The sequence below is a fragment of the Podarcis cretensis genome (assembly GCF_951804945.1).
Source record: "Podarcis cretensis genome assembly, chromosome: 13".
Classification (NCBI taxonomy): domain Eukaryota; kingdom Metazoa; phylum Chordata; class Lepidosauria; order Squamata; family Lacertidae; genus Podarcis; species Podarcis cretensis.
Window position 1 is genome coordinate 46,197,783 of NC_137182.1, and position 23,868 is coordinate 46,221,650.

Consider the following 23,868-nt stretch of genomic DNA (forward strand, 5'->3'; position numbering starts at 1 on the left):
AACACTAAGCAAATAATGAAATTTGCTAATGGAAAAAAATGTTTGCTATCAGGCTTTGTTGCTGTATTGTAGACCTTCTAACGGGAAGCAGGTGCTGAGCAGCAGCAATTATTTATGTTTGCTAATGGGACGTCAGGCAGTGGCAAGAAACCACCTTTCTTTCTTCTGTCCGAGGGTAGGGCAAGCATGAAAGTCAGGCATGGGTTGGGAGGTGAGGCAAAATCACAATTACAAGACGAGTTTCTACATGAGAACTAGCCCTTTTGAATTCAGTGAAACGTTAAGAAGCAGAATAAGGCTGTGTCCCTCAGTGTGTTTACGGCAGCAAAAACAACAAGGGTTCCCAAGTATCTCAAAAGTCAAGAGACCTGTAATTCTGAGCTGGGCTGGCCACTTTTTTGTATTTCTGTTATTTCTCTTTTTTCAGGTGTTTACACACACACACACACACACACACACACACACACACACACTCCATTTTATAATATACATTCACATCATAACACTCCACTTTGTGTCCCTGGCTCTTTAGAGCCTGTCAACTTCTTTCCCTCCTGCCTCATGGCTTTCAAAATTAGCCTTTATATCATTGCATTTTGTACGTTTTCCAATTCTAATTACACACATTAGAAAATAATTCAAAATTTAAATAAATATAGAAAGGTAGAGAATTTCTCATTACAAGTCTTCAAACAACCCTGCTAGTGATGTCAAGCTACAAACATGAGTCTGACCAAACTGCGGGAGGCGGTGGAAGACAGAAGTGCCTGGCGTGCTCTGGTCCATGGGGTCACAAAGAGTCGGACACAACTAAACAACAACACTGTGATGTCAATTGCTTACAATCTTTCAGGTATCGTATAAATTTACTCCAGTCCTTTTGGAATGCTTGATCTTGCCGGTTTCGGATTTTTCCTGTCAGCTTTGCCAGTTCTGCAAAGTCCACTATCTTCTGTTATTTCTATTGGTTTGATTTACTTCAGTAAAATCTTTCTCTTAAAAAAAAAGTAAAAATAAGAGAGCGGCTTACAAATACAACATGAACACTAACACAAAGAAGCACACGTTGTCGTAGAATTGTAGAGCTGGAAGGGACCTCAAGGACCATCTAGCACAGGCATCCCCAACCTGTGGCCCTCCAGATGTTTTGGACTACAATTCCCATCATCCCTGATCACTGGTCCTGTTCGCTAGGGATCATGGGAGTTGTAGGCCAAAACATCTGGAGGGCTGCAGGTTGGGGATGCTTGATCTGCCACAAACCTCAACAATGCAGGAGCAGGCAGGTGTCCCATAGGAGATTATCAGCGCCACACTCTAACCACACTCTATCCCTCAGTCTACCAAGCCTGGGACACAGACGAGCTTCCTGTTCTTAGAGGAATTTCACTCGTGTTCCTTAAGACATCCAGGGGGTGGGAAAGGTCTTCCGATTTGAATGTGCGGCCTTCAATTGTGTCGACAAAATGCTCCTTTGGGTGGTCTGCACTGCTGCCTTCCGGCTTCGAAGAGCATTGCAACCTGGTGCCATTATTTGTGCCGCCCGTTCTTCCGCAGCTCAGGAGACACCCGATCACCCCCTTGCCCATTCAGGAGGAAGCTCCCCTCTCACGGACACTTGCCAAGCCGTAAGCGCAGAACTCCCTGGGCGTACATGTCTAGATATCGGGAAAACTCGCTTGGCATCTCGTGAACCCCCTGCTTGGGCAGCCTGTTGTCATAGTAATGGTGGAGAATGGGCTGGTTCTCCAGGTCGTGTTGGAAAGGCCAGAATCCGTAGAGAGTGATGCGCTCGCACAACTCCAGAGCCATACTGGTGAACATGAAGCCGGAGGAGAGGCGTTTGGGCCCTAAGCCCCTCGACTTCCAGTAGCTACCCAGCGGGGCCAGGTAATGGGGGTTCAAGAAGAGAGCTCTCTGAGCCAAGCCAAAGTCCTCCATGGTATACAGGGCACGGTAGCTGACATCAGTGTGTCCCACGAAGGAGAAAGCAGGAATGAGGAAGAAAGCATCCCCAAAAAGGCGCAGGGAATCGGCGAAAGGCTTCCGGCGGTCTGACAGTTTTTGGAATCTGCAGGATATGGGAAGGAACAAAATGATCAAGCCACATTCTTCTAAGTCTGGAGGAGAACATTTCATCCTATCTGCAGTTTCTAAGCTGGCTGATCTCATCAGCACCTCCCGGACTGCAACACAGATCGGAGCTGTGGGGGCAGCCGCACCAAACATTTAAAGAATCCTGAGAATGGTAGTTTGTGATGGGTACTGTTAAGTTGTGGGTGAACACATCAGACGACACAGCGATTCTTCAAACAGCTCTTGTTTATTCACAGACCAGAACAGAACTGAACTGAAGGGTTCAGCCGGCCTGCTTATATAGAGCTCCACTAGAACGTAACAGTAACCATTTTCTGTAACTATACAATCACTGAATGTCACTTTCGATCCCTTATTTGCATATGTGGACCTGAACTATCTACAGTATCCCCCTGCTGGCTCAGGGTGAGAACTTCAGTACATAACAGGTACTGTGAACTGCAAGAAGATCAAACCTAGCCATTCTTAAGGAAATCTGCCCTGAGTGCTCACTGGAAGGACAGATCCTGAAGCTGAGGCTCCAATACTTTGGCCACCTCATGAGAAGAGAAGACTCCCTGGAAAAGACCCTGATGTTGGGAAAGGTGGAGGGCACAAGGAGAAGGGGACGACAGAGGACGAGATGGTTGGACAGTGTTCTCGGAGCTACCAGCATGAGTTTGGCCAAACTGCGGGAGGCAGAGGAAGACAGGAGTGCCTGGCGTGCTCTGGTCCATGGGGTCACGACTAAACGACTAAACAACAACAACAACTGTGAACTGTAGCTGTGCGAGAGGGATACTGCAGTTCCCAGGGTTTTTTTTGGGGGGGGGGAATGTGCACTTGATGTGCTTTAAATGTGCTTTAAATGTGCACTTGATGTGCTTTAAACATACGGGGTGCATCTGCCTTAAGGCACATTTAAAGCATACAGCCTCCCACAAATAATCCTCTAACTGTAGTTTATCTCTCACGCAGCAGAATTCCCAGCACCATTCATTCATTCATTCATACTTTTCACGTTTATACATTTCATTAATTGTACAATCATTTTGGCATTTCAAAACTTGACTTCCTTCCCCCCTCTTCCTGAGGTTCCTTGAATTTATTTTTAATATCTTCTGCATATCCAAATTAACTCAATTTGTTCATTTATTTGCCTTCTTTAAATATGTACTCTTATCAAACTGCAGGTTGTTACAATGATCCTGCCAATGTTTTTATCTGTTTATAGTTTATCTGTAAATATGCAATAAGCCATTTCCATTTTTTTCTAAGAGATTTTTTATCTTGATTTCTTATTCGTCGGGTAAGTTTTGCCATTTCTGCATATTCCATAAGTTTCTGTTTCCATTCTTCCTTTGCTGGGACTACAATTCCTAGCACCCTTAGCAAACTACAGCTCCCAGGATCCTTTGTGGGGAGCAGTGTGTTTTTCATGTGTGGTGTGTGGGCATGGCCATAATTATCCTTTGGGTTTCATGAAGTATTTGAAATGTTTACACGGGATAAAACATGTTTTCATACACCTAAAAGGTAAAGGGACCCCTGATCATTAGGTCCAGTCGTGGCCGACTCTGGGGTTGCAGTGCTCATCTCGCTCTATAGGCCGAGGGAGCCAGCATACAGCTTATGGGTCATGTGGCCAGCATGACTAAGCCACTTCTGGAGAACCAGAGCAGTGCATGGAAACGCCATTTACCTTCCCGCCGGAGCGATCCCCATTTATCCACTTGCACTTTGACGTGCTTTTGAACTCCTAGGTTGGCAGGAGCAGGGACCGAGCAACGGGAGCTCACCCCGTCACGGGGTTTCAAACCACCGATCTTCTGATCAGCAAGCCCTAGGCTCTGTGGTTTAACCCACAGCGCCACCCGCAAATGATGTATTTAACAACAAATCTTAAATACACAGGAGCACCGAGTCAAACCATTGGCCTCTCTAGCTTAGTAATGCCTGCACTGATTGGCAGGGGCTTTCCAGGGTTTTAGGGAGGAGCCCCTGCCAGCCCTACCTGGAGATGCCAGGGATTGAACCCAGGACCTGCTGCATGCAGAGCAGGAAGCACTGGCCGCTGGGTGCAGCTTCGTTACTGCTTCCTACAACTGCTTAAATCAGGGGTCAGCAAACTTTTTCAGAAGTGGGCCGGTCCACTGCCCCTCAGACCTTGTGGGGGGGCAGACAATATTTTTTGGGGGGGGCAGGGTGGAAATGAACGAATTCCTATGATCCATAAATAACCCAGAGATGCATTTTAATTAAAAGGACACATTCTACTCATATAAAAACACGTTGATTCCCAGACCGTCTGCGGGCTGGATTTAGAAGGCGATTTGGCCGGATCCGGCCCCCGGGCCTTAGTTTGCCTACCCATGGCTTAAATTATGACACAGCCAGTGCATTCTCGGGTCTTTTCCTTACTTTTCATTAAGGATGCTGGGGTTTAAAGTCACCAGGTCTGACTTGGTTCCCACGTCTTCAGAGAAATTCATGGGAGGCAGGTTGAACCTGGATTGGAGGGATAAAGTGGAAAAAGAGAATCAGCTCTCGTGCAACTGTTGGGGAACGTTCATTCAAACAGGCTTCATGGAGAATCCAGGCAACTTAACTGCCAACACATCACATTCCAGGGCTCTGGATGCTATCCCTGCATCTATTTTTCAGGCCTGATTTGTGAAGGTTTGTTTTTTTCCTTTTTAAATATTTTTTTATTTATACCTTTCAAATTTATACATTTCATTGATTTTACAATCATTTTGACATTTCAAAACTTGACTTCCTTCCCCCACTTTCTGCGGTTCCTGAATTTTTTTTTAAAAAAAATATCTTCTCCATATCCAAATTAACTCAATTTGTTCATTTATTCATCTTCTTTAAATATATACTCTTATGAAACTGCAGGTTATTACAGTGATCCTGCCAATGTTTTTATCTGTTTACAATTTATCTGTAAATATTCAATAAATCATTTCCATTCTTTTATAAAAAGTTTGTTATCTTGATTTCTTATTCTTCTGGTAAGTTTCGCCATTTCTGCATATTCCGTAAGTTTTTGTATCCATTCTTCCTTTGCTGGGGCTGCTTCTTCTTTCCATTTTTGGGCAAGTAACATTCTTGCCGCTGTAGTCACATACATGAATAAGTTTCTATACATTTTAGGTAGTTCTGTCCCTATAATTCCCAAGAGAAAATCTTCTGGGGGTTTTTACGAACGTTATTTTAAACATCCTTGTTATTTCATTATATATCTTTTTTCCCTTTTCTTAAAACCCAAAGCAGTTTCAGGCCGTCCAGTGTGGACTCACACAGTAATATTGATGCTTTCCCAATCTACCGTTTCTTTAATAGCTTCCCTCTTTTAATGGCGCTTCTACCTTTGTATTTAGTTGCTTCCTGTTCACTGACTGCAGCATTCCTAAATCAGCTGCTAAACTGGCAGGTCTGTTCTATGAGGTACGTTTCTTTCTCTCTCTTTCTCTCTCTCTCTCTCTGACTCGGAGCTCTCCTCTTTGCAGCCAATTGCTCCTTTGTTGTCTACTTTTTAAGTGTATTTAAATGAGCAATTGCTCTGGCGGGAAAGAAGAAGCCAATAATGAAAGGTTCAGCTCCTGCAAGAGACAGGACTAACTAATGATGGGTGGATTTAGGAATGCCAAGACCACAAGTGAACAGGAACAAGAAGATTCAAGGAGCAGAATTCTGCCCAAGACCTTGGAGGTGCGCTGCCGGTCAATGTTGATGACACTGGGCTACATACATGGGCTCAGCATTAAGCTGCTTCCAATATTAGAAACATAGGGAGCCCCCTTAAACCAGAGCCAACCACCTGTCTATATAGCTCAGTAATGTCTACTCTGACTGGAAGCAGCTTTTCATAATCTCAGGCATGGGTGGATCTTTCCCATTGCCTTTAAAACATAGCTGTCAAGTTACAGATTTGAAAATAAGGGACCAGCAGCCTCGAAAATAAAGGATCAGCAGCCAAAATAAGGGATTTTCCAAGCACAGGTATGTTCAACTTCTGAGCCCCTCCAAGCCAAAGGCAAAAAGCCCAGCCAGCAACCAAACGAAGCCTCAAGCGGTGGTTCCCACAGCACAGCAACCCGGCAAGGGGGATGCAGCAAGGAAAACCACCGTCACCTCTCTGCTGGGAAGCGCTGAGCAAAGGCGAGTCCCCAGGCAACGCGGCCGATTTGATCGGCACAAGACATGCAAGCTCCACCCCCCAGTTGTTCTTAGACATCTTATTGGGTGAGCAACGCAGCCAAGCAACACAGTTGGAGCCTCCCTCCTCCCTGGCTGGCAGGGAGGGAGGGAGAGGAGCTGCTTCCTTTGAAACCCGGGAAATTTAAGGGACATCATCAATAAGGGACAGCAGCGGGACATGGCACTGGGATAAGGGACTTTCCTGCCAAATAAGGAACGGTTGACAGCTATGCTTTAAAACTCAAAATAGCAGGGGCTGAACCTGGGACATTCCATATGCAAAGTATGAATTTTACCACTCAGCCCAAATGCTCTTTTAAAATAATTTGGAAACTGCCAGTTAAAAGGCTAGTTGCAAGGAGAAGTAGGGCTTTTGCAGAATGTTACTTACTTCTGAGTAAAACAAAACAAAAAAAACCAAGTCCGCCTGGGAATAAACACTGTAAAAGGACCCCATATTATTTGTGATTCCCACCTGTTTGCAGTGCCACCAGTTTCCCTCAAAAAGGAAGAAGAAATAAGTTACCTGATTACTAGATCTGCCCGGTCTATCTCCTGACCACAGCTGCTGTTTCGTAGAATCCCACCATTGCCCACTACAGCACAGTGCCTATACTGGGAGTCTGGGAAGGGTGACCTCTAGATTTTTGAGAGTGCAGAAGAGAAATAATCTTAATAAAAACATACAAAAGAAATATTGGCTTAGATCACCAGGATTCTGTTACCCTTTAACTCAGGAGTGGGAAATCATTTTCATGCATAAAAATATTGATAGGACGCTGTCAGGGAACTGCCATCGGAGCCAGAGGAGGAGGGAGGGCTCCAGAGGGATGCCGGAGAGCATCCCAGGAGGGAGAGAGGCAGCCCATCTCCTGGGGAAGGAAATCAGCGTAGCACCAGTGGAGAAGGGGGGCAGATGGGGGAATCGGCGAGGGGGCTCCATGACTCCTCGCCGGAGACCAGCGGGGAGAGCACGGGTCCTCCGCTGCCCACATCCTCCCTGCACAGAAGGCTTCCGCGCAGGGAAAGTAGGCAGAGACTAGGCGTCAAAGAGCTTCTTTGCTGGAAGAAGTTCAAGAAACGCCCACTGACGGATTCTGCCAGCGATTGAGGCAGCCACGGATGAGTGGCTGTCCGGACCGAAAGGGTTCACCCAGGTAACCCAGCCAAGCGTGGCGCCGACTTACACACAAGCAACCCCTAGAACCATTACAGACGCTGTGTCATAAAAATATATCACAGCGTTTTACAACAATATAAAAGCATAAAGCCAAACAATAATGTCATAAAAAGTTAAAAACTAAAAGAAAACCTCCATAAACCATTATAGGTGGATGCACTCTGAATTTCCTGCTTATTTTTTAAAAAAATAATTTTTATTCGTTTTTCAAACACATAATAAAAACAGAACAATACAAAAAAAAACAGGAAAATCAAAACACAGACAAAAACGTACAAAATAATTAAACCAATATAACTTCAAAATTATAATTTCATGCCCTTCTTTCTTTTGACTTCCCCATACCTCCCCATCCCTGCATCCTTGTTTAGTGATTCTTTAGCAACCCTTTAGTCAATTGTCTTGATTCCCTTTCATTAAATTTCCTTTAGTTTTTTAGTTACAGCTGCAATTCTCTGCTTCTTACCCCATGACATCTTAGCATTCCTCAATTTTACAATAGTTTTTGAGATATATTTTAAATTTCTTCCAGTCCTCTTCCACTGTCTCCTTCCCCTGGTCACAGATTCTGCCTGTCATCTCAGCCAGTCCCATAAAGTCCATCACCTTTGTTTGCCATTCTTCCAGAGTAGGTAGTTCTTGCATCTTCCAATACTTTGCCAATAGAATTCTTGCTGCTGTGGTGGCATACATAAAGAAAATCCTATCCTTCTTTAACACCAATTGGCCAACCATGCCCAAGAGAAAAGCCTCTGGTTTCTTAGGAAAAGTCCACTTAAGGACCTTCTTAATTTCATTATAGATCATTTCCCAGAAAGCTTTAATCTTTGGGCAGGTCCACCAAAGGTGGTAAAAAGTGCCTTCAGTCTCATTACATTTCCAACACTTATTGTTAGGCAGATGATAAATTTTTGCAAGCTTGACTGGGGTCATGTACCACCGATAGATCATTTTCATAATGTTTTCTTTTAAAGCATTACATGCAGTAAATTTAATACCGGTAGTCCATAACTGTTCCCAGTCAGCAAACATAAAATCATGGCCGATGTCTTGTGCCCATTTAATCATAGCTGATTTCACCGTTTCATCCTGTGTATTCCATTTCAACAGCAAGTTATACATTTTTGATAAGTTCTTAGTATTGGGTTCTAACAATTCTGTTTCTAGTTTTGACCTCTCTTTCTGGAATCCTATTTTCCTGTCCTGTTTGAATGTCTCATTTATCTGATGATAATGCAACCAATCTCGAACCTTGGGCTTTAATTCTATAAATTCTCAGTCTTTCAATATAGCCAAAAATGCAGCAGGCTGAATTAAAGTCCAGTAACTTTGTTTCAGACAAATCCCCACTTTGCACAGTTTAGTATGACAGTTCACTTTCCCGGTGCCTTGTTTGGGCAGCCGGACCTGGGGGATTTGGCAGTGAAAGATCTTATTTTTCCATTAATTTTCCCACAGGTTATCAATGTCCAAGTCTCTTCCCCCCTTCTCCTGCCTGTCGGGGGGGAAGCTTAAGTCCGATGTCAGGTTTGACAGCTTAAAATTTTTTTTTTCCCCTCAAATGCAGCTTGCTTTTTTCGTTGCTTTGTTTATCATGCAGCTCCGGGGAGGCAGACTTCCTTAGTTTATGCCTTTCCCATTTTCAGCCAAATTTCCAATTTTAATGTCCCGTCAATCTCTCGATCTTACTCACGGGTATTGTAGTCAATTTTCAGTTTCAGGAAGGAATCGGCGCTCTCCGTTCATGGCGACGCGGCTTCACTCCGCGGGCTGGGTGACGACTCTCAGCACCGCGCTTACCCCGATGCCGCTCCGAAGCCTTTAGAAAGGCTCCTTCACAGTACCGGGGGGCGCGAAAGGTGCCCACCGAATCTCCTTTGTTCACAGGCTCCGCGCCTGTGATTTTAGGGGTCCCCCGCTCGCCGTAGCGGGTCGGACCCGAACTCGCGGAGCAGTCCTGCCTCGGAGCTCGAGGCTAGGACCGCCATTAAACGCTGGCGCCGACCCCTGAATTTCCTGCTTAGGCCTAGCAGAACAGAAAAGTTTCCAGCAGGCATTTAAAAGTTGACACATAATTCACTTGGTGATTCTCTCGTGGCAGAGAGTTCCACAGGACTAGGTTGATGACACTAAAGGCTCCGTTCCAAAACCAGGTCTAAACCCAGATTGTAGCATACCTGCCAAGTGCCCCCCGGGGGAAAATGGACAGCCCGTTTTTTCATGCAAGATTGCAGCAGCCATTTTGGGTGCAAACGCCACCACCCCCACCAAAAAAAGGACTTTTTCAGGGTGAGAGTGAGGCACAGGTCACGTGACTCACTCCCGGAAGTTGGACAAATTTGTCTAGGCAACCCCAGTCTTCCTGGGATACCAGCTCCACAACCAACTTTGCCAAGAAAGGGATATTGGCAACTGGTTCATGGGTGTTAACCTCCATTGGGTCTAGGGTGGGCTTTTTGTGGAACAGATTCACCACGGCCTTAATAATAATAATAATATAATAATAATAGTTTTATTATTTGTACACCGCGCATCTGACTGGGTGACGGGTGCCATTCCCTCATGCAAGGATGTGTTGACCACACCTTTGACCCCTTTAGTAACCCCACCCTGGCTAGCTTTAATAAGTCAGGATGGAAAAGGATTAATAATAATAATAATAATAATAATAATAATAATAATAATAAATAATAATAAATAATAAATAATAAATTTTATTTATACCCCACCCTCCCCAGCCAAGACCAGGCTCAGGGCAGCTAACAACCGATAATAATAGCAAGTTGATTGAAAGACAACTTAAAAAACAAGATTAAAAATACAACATTAAAATGCAGCCTCAATTATTATTATATTTTATTTATACCCCACCTATCTGGCTGGAGGGTTGAGGGTTCAGATCTGAAGAAGTGTGCATGCACACGAAAGCTCATACCAAGAACTAACTTAGTTGGTCTTTAAGGTGCTACTGGAAGGGAAAAAAAAATATTTTGTTTTGACTATGGCAGACCAACACGGCTACCTATCTGTATCAGGTATATAGGGCAGGCTGGTGTGGACCGCGAGGGGAGGCCTGTGAGCCAAAGGTTCCTCTGCCCAGTTTAAACAAGAGAGGCCAAGGACTGAACCTTCTGTACCAGGATGTGCTCTGGGTTGTGGCTCTTTCCCTCCACCCCAAATATCCCCCCCCACACACACACCTCCGGCAGCAGGTCCACCAGCTTAGCGCTCACCGGAAACACCTTTCCTTTCATTCCGTCAAAGGTGATGTTTGATCCCAACGGCGTGTTTTCCTTGGTCAAGACTATTGAGAAGGAAGCATTGCAACATTGGCCCAGTTCTGCCCTGCAAATGGGAGGAGAGGTGGATTAGGGTGACGCTGCGAAGGAAATAACTTATGCTCCCCCTAAGCCCTTTGTGGCAGGTGGGGCAGGGGGTTGCCTCATACAAAGAGATGAAGTCACTCTAAGCCTCATCAAGGGGAGATCATTTATGGACTATGTGTGCTCAGGATGGTGTTGCCTTCCTTCTGAAGATCTGTAGTCTGGCTCCATCCTTCGAGTCCTCTGCCTCTGAACATTAGTTACTGAGAATCACAAGAGGATGAGGGTGTTGTTGCACTCAGATTCTGTTTGCAGGCTTCCCACAGGGAGGCACAGGTCAATTCTGTGTCCGAGGCAGCTGACTACCAGCTCCATCTGGTATGCAGGCTGAGACCCTACCTGCCCGTGGACTGTCTTGCCAGAGTGGTGCATGCTCTGGTTATCTCCCACTTGGACTACTGCAATGCACTCTATGTGGAGCTACCTTTGAAGGTGACCTGGAAACTGCAACTAATCCAGAATGTGGCGGCTAGACTGGCGACTGGGAGAGGCCACCGAGACCACATAACACCGGTCTTGAAAGACCTACATTGGCTCCCAGTACATTTCCAGGCACAATTCCAAGTGCTGGTGTTGACCTTGAAAGCCCGAAATGGCCTTGGCCCAGTATACCTCAAGGAGTATCTCCACCCCAATTGTTCTGCCCAGACACTGAGGTCCAGCTCCAAGGGCCTTCTGGTGGTTCCCTCAGTGTGATAAGTGAGGTTACAAGAAAGCAGGCAGAGGGCTTCTCGGTAGTGGTGCCCGCCCTGTGGAACGCCCTCCCATCAGATGTCAAAGAAATAAACAACTGACTTTTAGAAGACATCTGAAGGCAGCCCTGTTTAGGGAAGTTTTTAATGTTTGATGTTTTATTGCTTCCTCCTCCTCCTCCTCCTCCTCCTTCTGTTGGGAGCTGCCCAGAGTGGCTGGAGAAACCCAGCCAGATGGGTGGGGTATAAATAATAAAATATTTGTTGCTGTTGTTGTTGTTACCAGCTTTGTCCATTCTTGGACAGGAAGATAGCTTGTCTACAGTAGTCTAGGCACTTGTTGCAATATACAGTTACTGACTTCCACTTCCATGCATGAAGGAATTAACCTGAGCTCAGGTAGCCAGTGCGGGTAGAGCTTAGCAGGCTCCCTGCAGCCTTTTGTTTCTTCCCTCCCATTCTTCCCTTTTCTCGTCATGCTTTCTAGAACAAGCAAAGAAGCAAACAACAACAACAACCCAAGTGAATTGAATCTCTCCGAAAGGGAGATTTTACAGCCTGCATCTTTGCTAACCCAAAGATTGCATGAGACTTTTTGTGCGGAAACAAAGTACTTTTCTTTTAAAGTCTTTCGGAACCTTTGCATCTTTGTTTTACCGCCAACAGATAGGAGACTTGTTTAATGTAGCGTCTAGAAATGCTGTGAGTAAACTATGTGATTTATTCTAGCCTAAGTATTTTCGTGCAGAATGTTTGTTCAAAGGCGTATGGGGGGGGGAGGTGAAAAATCTAACCAAGTTTAAATGTGCTTGGAGCAATCACCATTGTGCCTAACTCTGCTACGAAAGAGTAAGGATCTCTCTCCCAAACATCTCTCTAGAACACCAGTAACCTTTGAGACTAGATTACTGTAACATGCTCCATGTGGGGCTATGTGGGGTTGGTCTGGGAGCTGCTGCTAATGCAGAATGCAGCAGCCAGGCTTCTGGCTGGAGGGTCTAACAACGGCATATACAACCATTGCTGTCTGTTTTTCCAGGTGTCTCTCCGAACAGGCGAGTGGATGGCTTTACCTGTATTGGGCCATTGCTGCAGGATTGGGTTCCCAAGGGCACTCCTGAGTGAGTAGCACATGCTCCAGAATGCCCTTATCTTTTTGAGGAAGTTTCCACGTTTTGACAACACGAACCCGCTTCTCATCGCTGGCTGTCTTGCTGAATTGAGCACTGCCAGCAAAAGAGACAGAGATATCAGCAACTAGCTTCAGAGTTCATCCCTTTTTCCATATGAACCTAACTGGACCCCGAGATTATCTTCTGAGGCCCTTTTTCTTTGTTTGCTTCTTCCACAAGAGGCCCCGGGGGCTGGAAGTCATGCTTCTTCAGGGAAGTAAAGAAATTTGGCAATAACAGATCGCACAATGCAGAGGTGCCCCAAGATTGTGGAGGCCCGGGGTGTGACGTCTCAAGCAAATATAGAGGGGGGCCGAGATGCTTTTTGTCGTGGAATTCTACTCAAAATGGTCCAGAGCAGAACTCCAACGTATAGTTAGCAGAGTAAAAACTTAAACACATTGCAGGATACCCCCCCCCAAAAAAAAAATAGACCAGAGGGAATTGTATTTCATCCAGCAGAGCTTTAGTGCTACTGAAGGCAAATGAGCAGAATGGTCACAAATCCAATACATTCAGGGCTGGCTCTGTCCATAAGAAACCCAGTTGCAGCAGACTTAACTGCAGACTTAACTTACAATAAGTCTAAACCTTTACGCTAAGCATACTATGTACAGAAGACCACACCAAAAGGAAAGAAAGACAGAAAGGAAAGTGAAACCCAGGCTCCTTCTGGCTTTATAGTCAGCATGACCGTGACAGAAAAGATAAGAGAACCAGTTTAAGCCAGCTTCTCTGAAGGAATAACTCAAACATCATGAACCTTCTGCTTGTTTCTTTCACACAGAGAAGCTTCCAGAATAGGAAAGATCTCTATGCATCTGATCAATACTTTCTGTACTAAGAAATGCAAACTGACACCTTTGACCCCCTCAAGTTGACGCGCCAGACACAACTAAGATTTGCTGCCTTTACATGACACCCCAAATCAGCTGCCTCTCTCTGCGCAACAGTGAGGCCTGCCAGTCCAACCAGAAAAACTCACCTCTGAGAGAATTCCCTTACTTCAAATAACCGATTCAATTCCCGGCACTTTGATAATTGTCCTAACGTAGTTTTCTCTCTGTGGGGGGAAAGAACCACACACAGCGCTGGGATTAATTTCAGAGCTCATCGTCATTGCTACAGACTCTGCTGAAGCCCATTTGCACTTCCCCTTGTTAAAACAACTCAAGTTTTTTAAGAAGGCTCTCAGAGCTGATTTACTACAGGTTTTCCTCTTGATATAAGAATTATAAGGTCTAAGATATAAAATAAATGTTCATAAATGTATAAGGCAAACACATACATAAGTATATAAACCACGTGTCTGAAATAGTACAAGAGAACAATCCTGAAGCCATTTTGACCCTCCCAAAATTGACCTCAAATATTTCTCTGCAAGGAGGAAGGAAATGGGAAAAGCTTTCCAATTGTCTTTGGACTGTAGGGGCTTACACCTCCCTATAAATACAGTCCGGCAAGTATCTGTTAAACTGAGCACACTATCAATATGCGTAAGAGATTCAGGTATTTACCATCACAAAAGAATGGCCAGGATGCCCAGGTAAAAGCAACCAGTGACCATTATCAGGTATCCTGGCAGACAGGTTTTCTGCTGTAGACCGCACTTTCAGTGATGTATGCATGATGTATTGCGGGGTGGCCTTGATCTACAGGGTGGCAATTTCAAAAGTCTATATAAGAGCTTGCACACCAATGTTCTGGGTTCCTCCTCCCTCCTGCATGGGGGGGGGTGAGCACCCTGTTGCAACAGCTTAATAAAGATCAGGCTTACTAGCTGCTTTACTTCTCAATATTCTCTGGTTGGCCTCTGTTATGTTCTCCTACTGATAGGGAACCTACATAAGGACTCTATACGGGCTCTGGGGTACCCCATAAGGGGGGGAAAGCAGTTTGTTTTCTTATAACACTCTACAACATGAGTGTGTGTGTGTACTGTATTTTTTGCTCTGTAAGACTCACTTTTTCCCTCCTAAAAAATAAGGGGAAATGTGTGTGCGTCTTATGGAGCGAATGCAAGCGGCGCAGCTATCCCAGAAGCCAGAACAGCAAGAGGGATTGCTGCTTTCACTGCACAGCGATCCCTCTTGCTGTTCTGGCTTCTGAGATGCAGAATATTTTTTTTCTTGTTTTCCTCCTCCAAAAACTAGGTGCGTCTTGTGGTCTGGCGCGTCTTATAGAGCGAAAAATACAGTATATGGGGGTGCTTGCTTCAGTGGATGTCTCAGGCGGCCTGGCTATCTCTGATACTGTTTGACATTTCAAAAAAGCACTCAAAACGATGCTGTTCCCAGCCCACTTTCCCAAAGAACCCAGATAACTCACCTGGTTGCCCTCTGTAGCAGCGAAAGAGTAAGACTAACAAAGAAAACCACGCAGATGGTCAGCGCTATGTTCTGCTTCCGAAGCCGTAAATTGAAGGACATGTTACAGAAAGACAGAGTCAAGACCTGAACCATTTGTCGCCTGGGTTCATCTGCTGCTTCCTCAGGTGTGCCCCGAACAGCTGCTGCCAAGGTAGGCATCAAAACACATCAGGATGAGGAACAAGAAGCACGAGAAACACCTGAAGCGAATGCAAAGGCAATAAAAAGAATATAAGAACAGTGTTGTATTATATTCAGCATATACGTATCTAAAATAAGCTGCGTCAGTGTTGACGTGTAAACAAAGTTAAGCAAAAGGATAATATAAACCAGAAGACAGGCTGGTAGATAAATATCTGCTTAAACAGCTCAGTTAAAACGTTTCTCTGATTGGGCTCGTCTGATTGGGCTCAATAAATCTCTTTCGGTAAGCAGCCCCACCTTTTATTGTTCAATCATCCTGCAAGTATGGATTTGCCCTCAGGAAATATCACACCTTTCAGAGTGCGCACAATGGTCACAGCAACTTTTGTTGGTAAAAGGAGTAGACAGTGTCAGATTTTCATATGGGCTGAGTGGGCCGCAGCCCAGGGCCTCATAATTTAGAGGAGACTAAGCCTCTAGACAGCATCTTGAAAAGTAGAAACATCGCCTTGCCAACAAAGGTCCGTATAGTTAAAGCTATGGTTTTCCCAGTAGTGATGTATGGAAGTGAAAGCTGGACCATAAAGAAGGCTGATCGCCGAAGAATTGATGCTTTTGAATTATGGTGCCGGAGGAGACTCTTGAGAGTCCCATGGACTGCAAGAAGATCAAACGTATCCATTCTTAAGGACATCAGCCCTGAGTGCTCACTGGAAGGACAGATCCTGAAGCTGAGGCTCCAATACTTTGGCCACCTCATGAGAAGAGAAGACTCCCTGGAAAAGACCCTGATGTTGGGAAAGATGGAGGGCACAAGGAGAAGGGGACGACAGAGGACGAGATGGTTGGACAGTGTTCTTGAAGCTGCCAGCATGAGTTTGACCAAACTGCGGGAGGCAGTGGAAGACAGGAGTGCCTGGCGTGCTCTGGTCCATGTGGTCACAAAGAGTCGGACACGACTAAATGACTAAACAACAACACTCTATTCCGAACTTAAAAATGGAAAGTGTTATGTTGGTGGTCAATAAAAGAGGTTTAAAGACTTTCTCAAGGGTAAATCTAAAAAAAAGTAGTATAAACACTGACAGCTGGGAAACACTGGCCTGCGAGTGCTCCAGTTGGAGAACAGTCTTTACCAAAGGTGTTCATGAGCTTTGAAGACACTCAAACTCAGGACGCAAGAGAGAAACATGCTAGGAGGAAGGCACGCTTGGCAAATCCACACCGTGATCAGCTCCTGCCCAGAAACCAATGTCCCTACTGTGAAAGGACTTGTGGATCCAGAATTGGCCTCCACAGTCCCTTACAGACTCATTGTTAAAACCGTGTTTATGGAAGACAATCTTACTCGGCTACATGGGGTCCATGGGGTCACGAAGAGTCGGACACGACTAAACGACTAAACAACAACAACGGCCTCTTGTCATTAAAAAAACAAACAGGCAGATTTTACTATCTAGAATCATAGAACTGCAGAGCTAGATGGGTCCAAAGGGTCATTTGGTCCAGCCCCATGCAATGCAGGAATCTCAGCTAAAGACAATCTAGGAAGCTGCCTTGAATCTCAAGCAGAGTCTCAAGCAAAGTGAGAAAGATCTCTCCCATCCCCTGTCACCTAAGGCAGCTGCGTTGGGCTGAACCTGGGACCTTCTTCCTGCAAATCAAGAGGGCTACCCTCACTGAGTTTTCGTCACCTTCCCCGTTGCTTCCCCAGGCATCCCCTCCCACAATTCTGCAGCACCTGGGTAATGTGTGGCACACACAGAGCATTGCTGTCCTTCACAAAGTGGTCCAGGATGGCCTTCCAATTGCTGTCAATGCAGTCAAAGGAGGCTCACTCACTGGGCAGCTGCCTGCAAATGTCTTCTCCCAAGAAGACATCAAACCCCTTGCAATGCAGGAATCTCAGCTAAAGTATCCATGACAGAGGTCCATCTGAACTCTGCTTAAAAACCTCCAAGGAAGGAGAACCCACAGCCTCCCAAGGGAGACTGTTCCACTGTCGAACGGCTCTTACTGTTGAAATAAAAAAATTAAGGTCTTATAGATCTAGAAAATGTTCATAAATGTACCAACCAAGCATGTACATAGATATGGGGACCACATGTCTGGAGCAGCACAGGAGAACCGCCCTGAAACCATTTTGACTCCCAAACTGACCAAATGTTTTCTCTGCAAGGAGGAAGGGGGTGGGGGAGCCTTCCCATTGTCTCAGGAATTGGGTAATCACCATCTCAAAGGAATGGCCAGACTACCAGGAAAGGCAATCAGATAACCTGGCAGACAGGAAAAACAACAACATTCAAATTTCTGTTGTAGACCACCTTTTCTGTGATGTAGGTATGATGTTTGTGGGGGGCGGTCTTCTGTGATGTATGATGTATGGAGGGGTGGTCTTGAGCTCCAGGGGAGGGAATTTAAAATGTCTATATAAGGGCAGGCACACCTTGGTTCTGGGTCCTCCTCCTTTCCTGTGTGTGAGGGGAGCACCCTCTTGCAACAGTTCAATAAAGATCAGGCTTACTAGCTGCTTTGCTTCTCAATATTCTCTGTTTGGCCTCTGTTATTTCCTCCTACCGATGGAGAACCTACAACGGACTCTATAAGAACTCTTGTGTCCCCCATAAGGGAATAAGGGCCGATTTTGTTTATTACACTGTCATAAAGTTCTTCCTTATGTTTAGTCAGAATCTCCTTTCTTGCAAGTTGAAGCTGCCTCGGCCCAGTAGCTTAGTAACGTTAAAAACATGACGCATAAGTCTATGGCTCTACGATAAGGTTACCAGACGTCCCTGTTTCCCAGGGACAGTCCCTGGATTTACAAATCAGTCCCTTGACAAAATCCATCCCCTTCAACTGAAGTTGAAAAGTGTCCCTGGATTCATTGGAAAAAATCTGGTAACCTTACTCTACGACAGTTACACAAATGTGTACTTACTGTTTAGTAAAGTTTGTGGAGGCTTTGAAGCTACTCAGAATCAAATGATAAAGTCAGCTACGAAGCATTACAAGTGTTCAGATCACTGTCTATCATTCTAGTATGTGTTTTGAGAACAAGTGAGAATTCTTGTACATCCCTCTGAATCACAATAATTTTTCACTTTGACTTTTTGCAAAAATAGCAATGAGTAAGCGATATGAAAGTGGTGCTAGTAAGTGGTACCTTGATTTATGAACTTGATCCATTCCAGAAGACCATTCTTAAACCAAAGCATTCTTAAACCAAAGCGTGCTTTCCCATAGCAGTGGGGGACTCAATTTACAAATGGAACACACTCAACATGTTCTGCTTCCAAAGTAAAGTTCACAAACCAAAACACCTACTTCCGGATTGACAGCGTTCTTAATCCAAGTTGTTCATAAACTAAGCTGTTCTTAAACCAAGGTAGCACTGTACTCAAAATGTTTAAAGGGCTTTGCACAGCAGGTAGAAACAGCCCTCAGATACAGAACAACTGTAATTATAAGCAGAAGAAAATCAAGTTGCCTATACTTGGCAGTCATGCAGACTGAAGAACAAACCAGTTTATATACAGAATGCAGCCTCCCAAAATTTTCAAGGAGCACTGTTGTCAGTACAGTGGTACCTCAGGTTAAGTACTTAATTCTTTCCGAAGGTCCGTATTTAACCTGAAACTGTTCTTAACCTGAAGCACCACTTTAGCTAATGGGGCCTCCTGCTGCCACCACGCCGCCACTGTGCAATTTCTGTTCTCATCCTGAAGCAAAGTTCTTAACTTGAGGTACTATTTCTGGGTTAACAGAGTCTGTAACCTGAAGCGTATGTAACCTGAAGCGTATGTAACCTGAAGCGTATGTAACCCGAGGTACCACAGTAACTACCACTACAAGTACAAAATCCTCTGGAGAAATTAACAATGACGTGGCAGAACCCACAGGCAAATATTAACACAAGGCATGAAGGAACATGCCACGAAATAGTTACATCAAAAGAAGCAGTTCAAGCTCATTAGCACCTTAAAGAATTGGAAAAAACAGCAAACGATCTCTGCAAAAACTCTAGCATCATAGTCACAAAAATACTAATTGTTCATGGTACTAGTTATTTCAGAGACGAGAGTGATGTAGGTTTATGGGCCACATTGAATAACAAGGAAATATCATTCTGGATTGAGAAAGGTCCTTCAAAATGTCAGGACTGGGAAGGTATTTTTACCACTTCAAAGCAAACATACGAAAACCAAGCCCGGTTCTGCTCAAAGAATTTATTCCATTCGGCCAAAGTAACTGGAGAAACCCACCCTCGAGAATGGCTTGTATATTCTCCTGCAAAAGGAAAAATCTACGGTTTTGTGTGCAAGCTTTTCTCTAACCAGACTACCACGACTACAGCTTTAGCTTCTATTGGATTTGACAATCAGCATCACACTTACCTTGTTCAAACCCACAGAAACTCTAAAAATCGTATGAACGCTATGCTAACATACTGAACAAGATGCTCACATAAACACAAAAAGAGCAGAGCAGAGCAGGGACTCAGCTATACTGAGGCATCTAATCATAAGCCTGCATTTTTATCAAGCTTATATTTTGATCAGGGCCTGTATCTTAAAATGAGCTTAAAGATTTTCAAATGTTCATGCCAGGCAGAAGACCAGCTGCCTAAGAACCTTGGCAAAATGTTTTTACTCCTAGACAAGGGGGCCCCCTGATTTATAGCAGAAAACAATTCTCAAAGTCAAAAAGGGAATTACAGGCTGAGAGCGAGGACACTGACCCTACATATTACAGAAGATAAAAAAAGCAGAGATAAACATAATTAAGAGTGGGTAAATAGTAAAATAAAACCATGTGCCTCCCATTAAACTTGAGCCATATTTTCCTAAGGTTCAAAGGTCAAGAGCAATGGAAAAGCATCTAGCTGGCAGAAAGGAAGAGAGTATTTTGGGAAGTCTTTTTCTAAAGTTGTTTCTTTCTTAAACTAAGATCCTTTTAAGATTTCTTTTCCTTTTAAAAGGTTATTTATGTTATATATTAAATATATTGGCTTAAATGTAATTATGCAAAGGAATTAGAAACTAAGAAATGTTAAATCCTTATGCTAGATTCTTATTTCATATAGTTGGAAGAGATCACAGGGGCCATCAGCCACCAGCCTAGCCCCCCTTGCCAAGCAGGAAACATCATTTAGAGCATACATATGGTTGTCAAGCTTTTGTTTAGAGACCTCCAAAGGAAGGAGATCTTTCAATGATGATCCTTGACATCTGTTTAAGATAAAAATTTAAGATTTAACCATCTGTTTTGGAGGGCAATAGGGCGAGGTGAGCTGGTAATTAAGGTTCCTTGTTGAGACACATGTAAGATATATTACTACTTATTTGTCATTTATAGATAGAAGAATATATAGCTTTTTGATTCCCATAAAAGGACAAGAGGAAATGGGTGTATCTTTTGTGATTGGTTCTAGCAAACAGCCAATAGGAATTTCAACCAGGCTGATTGGACAGAGGCAGCCACAGGAGGAGCAAGGGGGCTGGATTAAAGAAATATAAGTGCTGGCCAGAATGGCAGGAGGCCAGGCCAGAGCTTGGTAACCATATACCACTGTGCCTCTCATTTATTTGTCTGACAAATAAATTATTATTTTAATTTCTCTATTGCTGCGTTGAATATTTCATTCCAGCTAAGCGTTAACCACAAGCAGGGTGCTACAATACTGCTGCAAATAAAACGTTTTAAGTGTGCTTAATGCAATATGCAATGTGACTCTTGATGGCGATGGTGAGCCTTATGGAAAATTCAATGTGTTCTTAAAAATGCTTTTTTAAAAAAGCATTTTCAGAATCTTTTTTTAAAATAGGTGTGTAGATTCCACCCATGATTACTGGAGGCACGTACTTCAGCGAGTTATTGCAGCGATTTCCCTTTTGGCAGAATGTGGCTTTGGCATTCAGGAGAGATTATGAAAACATTTCCCCTTCATGGATCACTGCCTTGTCGTGGCGAAGGGGCTTGAATAACACCAAGAATAAGAATAAGAATTATTATTATTATTTAATTACACCCCGCCCATCTGGCTGGGTTTCCCCAGCTACTCTAGGAGGCTTCCAACCAAATATTAAAAACAATACAGCATAAGACATTAAAAACTTCCCTAAACTGAAGGGCCGTCTTCAGTCGTCATTTAAAAGTAAATAGTTGTTTATTGCCTTGACATTTGCTGGGAGGGCCTTCCACAGGGCAGGCGCCACTACTGAGAAGGCCCTCTGCCTGGTACTGTCCCAAGATGGACAGGTCATAGCCAAGAGTTTAGACTAAATGTGATCCACCTGGAGAAGGAACTGGCAAACCACTCCAGTATTTTGCCAAGAAAACTCCATGGACATAAAAAAAGGAGAAGCTTTGAGAAGAAAGTGAGAGTTTCCAAGGCATGCTCTGGTTCATGGGGTCACAGAGAGTCGAACACAACTAAGACAACTAAACAACAACAAATGAAAACATTTTGTCACTAAACAATGGTAACTGTCTTGGATTGCTTGAATCAATTGCCAAATTTGATCCCTTCCTGTGTTTTCACATAAATCAGTATGGTGGTAAAGGCTCTGGTCAACCATCAAACTTTTCCAAAACCATATGTGAAGGGGTTATTCAGTTGACGAGAAGCAGTACTGAGATTATTTTAGTTTAGCAGTTGATTCAACCTGATGTTTACCACATTGATCAACTTACTATTGTTGTTAGATATGTTTCTCCCTCGTGATGGATTACCAGCTAAACACCTTCTGAGTCTTTTTGAACTGCCGTGAAAGTATGGCTGAGCTGATACTACTACAGTGAACTTGAAATAGATTTCAGACAATCCTATGATAATGCAGCCAATGTACCTGGAAGGTATAATGGTATTCAACAAAAAAATTATGGAAAGGAACAAGTTTGCAAAATTTATTCCATGCGCTGAACATTCTCTATATCTAGTTGAATGAACCGCAGCTGACTTGGGGCTGGATGCAGTGAATTTTTATTTTTATTTTTGCCACAATAAATGTGCTTTCTTTGTTTGTTTTTTTTGTTTTGCAGCTTCTTCAAAAAGAAGAGCAGTGCTAAAAGTTATTGCCTCTTGAGTCAAAAAATCCTAAACATTTAGCAGTCACAATAAAATTATGCCAAAGCACTCGGTCGTATTTCCCGTGATGAAACTGAAAATGGAGACGACAGGCTGATAATCTTCTGCAGGAAAACTGAATCATCCGAATTCATTTTCACGCTTCACCTTTGGACACCTTTACTAGAACATTTGCTTAAAGTTAGCAAGGCATTCCAAAGTTTGCAAATTTCATCGAGGATGTACGCAGAGCTCACTATTGTGGTTTGTATCAAACATTCGGACAGAGGAGAGCACAATTCCCTGTACAACGGGGCAGGGGGGACAACCTCCAGCCCACAGGTCAAACATGGTCCACCAAGACATTTTTGGGAAGCCACACCCACCTGCCCCACACCTGACATCATACAGTAGTGGGGCAGGAGGATAAAAGTCCCGGCTGTTCCTTAGATACAGCTCTGGTCCACCTTCAAACCAAACCACTCGTTTCTCTTTCAAAACTTGGAAGCTTGAAAGAGAAACATGAGGGTGGGTCCTGGGTGGTACTGGGTGGAGAATTTGAAGCCTCTTTCCGCCCTCCTTTAAATCAAGCTTTGAAGGAAAAGGGACAGGCTGTTTTGAAGACCTTTGTAAAGGTCCCTGGGCAGGGAATAGACACCAAGTCTCTAACTTCCAAGAAACCAGAAGGAAAATCAAAAGTTAAAACTTACGTTAAAGGTCAGCGGATTGGCAGCTTGCTGTGGGCACTCTCCTTTGGCTACTCAAGTGAAGGTTGTTGAAGCCCATTTGTTCATCAAAATCCAGCATTAGATTATTAAGGGCTAGTTTCTCCTCCCCGCCCCTCTTCTGCACAGACCACATATTCAGAACTGAAACTGAAGCCACCCAAATTCAGACTTATATCCTTATTCAGACTTTGGGTGTGTCAGGTTAATCATTTACAAATAAAACCGATGCCTCCACTTCCTAATGACATTTTGCTTTGCCATGCTCATCCATTGGACAAGACTGGAAGGGCAATTTAAGCTCCACCCCTAAATAGTGTTATTATATGCCCTGGATGCAGCAGTGCAAAGGAATAACACACTATTAACAGCCATCCCAAAATGGCTCAGTCCAGCTTCCTGTTCTCACACTGGCCAATCAGATGACCGTGGGAAGCTTGCAAGCAGAACTCTCTCCTCCCGAGGTTTCCAACAGAGGCAGCTGGTTCTGGGGTGGCTCAAGGACATCATGGCCGCCATGACAAGCATGGGGCTGTCCCAACATGTTGTCGCAGGAAACCCTCCCCCCCAATCATTCAGTTTGTACAAACTTCACACACACCTCACACACTACATACGCTACGCTTCTGTTATAAATTCATAGAAAATCAACCATACATTGGATCTGCACTGTTCCACTTTTCTTTACTCCATGAAGGAAGGACTACAAAATGGGGAAGGTTTGATACAGGCCAGCCATAATCCCTTGAGCATACCAGTACATACACAGAAGGCCCTGCCCCGTTGCTATGACAACCCTGGTGGTCCTAGACAGAAGACCATCAAGATCACAAAGAACTTGCATATGGGAGTGGA

At 44.2% G+C, this 23,868-nt stretch overlaps 1 protein-coding gene and 1 long non-coding RNA gene across 3 annotated transcripts; both read right to left on the minus strand.

Moving 5' to 3' along the window:
* Positions 1–441: 441 nt before the first annotated feature.
* LOC307202085 lies at positions 442–1,295 on the minus strand. Its single transcript, XR_013832815.1, has 2 exons — positions 844–1,295; positions 442–715 (listed from the first exon to the last, which is right to left on the minus strand). It is a non-coding gene; the product is annotated as an uncharacterized lncRNA (long non-coding RNA).
* A 75-nt stretch (positions 1,296–1,370) lies between these two features.
* Positions 1,371–23,707, minus strand: LOC307201997 (alpha-N-acetylneuraminide alpha-2,8-sialyltransferase-like). Of its 2 annotated transcripts, XM_079951600.1 has the most exons (9): positions 23,624–23,707; positions 22,999–23,573; positions 15,038–15,278; positions 13,695–13,772; positions 12,611–12,763; positions 10,663–10,807; positions 6,809–6,921; positions 4,498–4,584; positions 1,371–2,071 (listed from the first exon to the last, which is right to left on the minus strand). In XM_079951600.1, the coding sequence occupies exons 3-9, from the start codon at positions 15,235–15,237 to the stop codon at positions 1,609–1,611; spliced, it is 1,239 nt and encodes a 412-aa protein (XP_079807726.1). In that variant the 5' UTR covers positions 15,238–15,278; positions 22,999–23,573; positions 23,624–23,707; the 3' UTR covers positions 1,371–1,608. The 2 variants fall into 2 exon arrangements, with proteins under 2 accessions (XP_079807726.1, XP_079807727.1); XM_079951601.1 differs by lacking the exons at positions 22,999–23,573; positions 23,624–23,707 and having other exon boundaries at positions 15,038–15,810.
* Positions 23,708–23,868: the final 161 nt, after the last annotated feature.

Excerpts from the sequence above, each read along its gene's own strand:
- LOC307201997 (XM_079951600.1), bottom strand. The coding sequence starts at position 15,237 with ATGCCTACCTTGGCAGCAGCTGTTCGGGGCACACCTGAGGAAGCAGCA. Across the intron at positions 10,808-12,610 it reads GCAGCAATGGCCCAATACAG|GGCAGAACTGGGCCAATGTT; the intron begins GTAAAGCCATCC and ends TCCCATTTGCAG. Across the intron at positions 4,585-6,808 it reads CGGGCAGATCTAGTAATCAG|GTTCAACCTGCCTCCCATGA; the intron begins GTAACTTATTTC and ends CCTCCAATCCAG.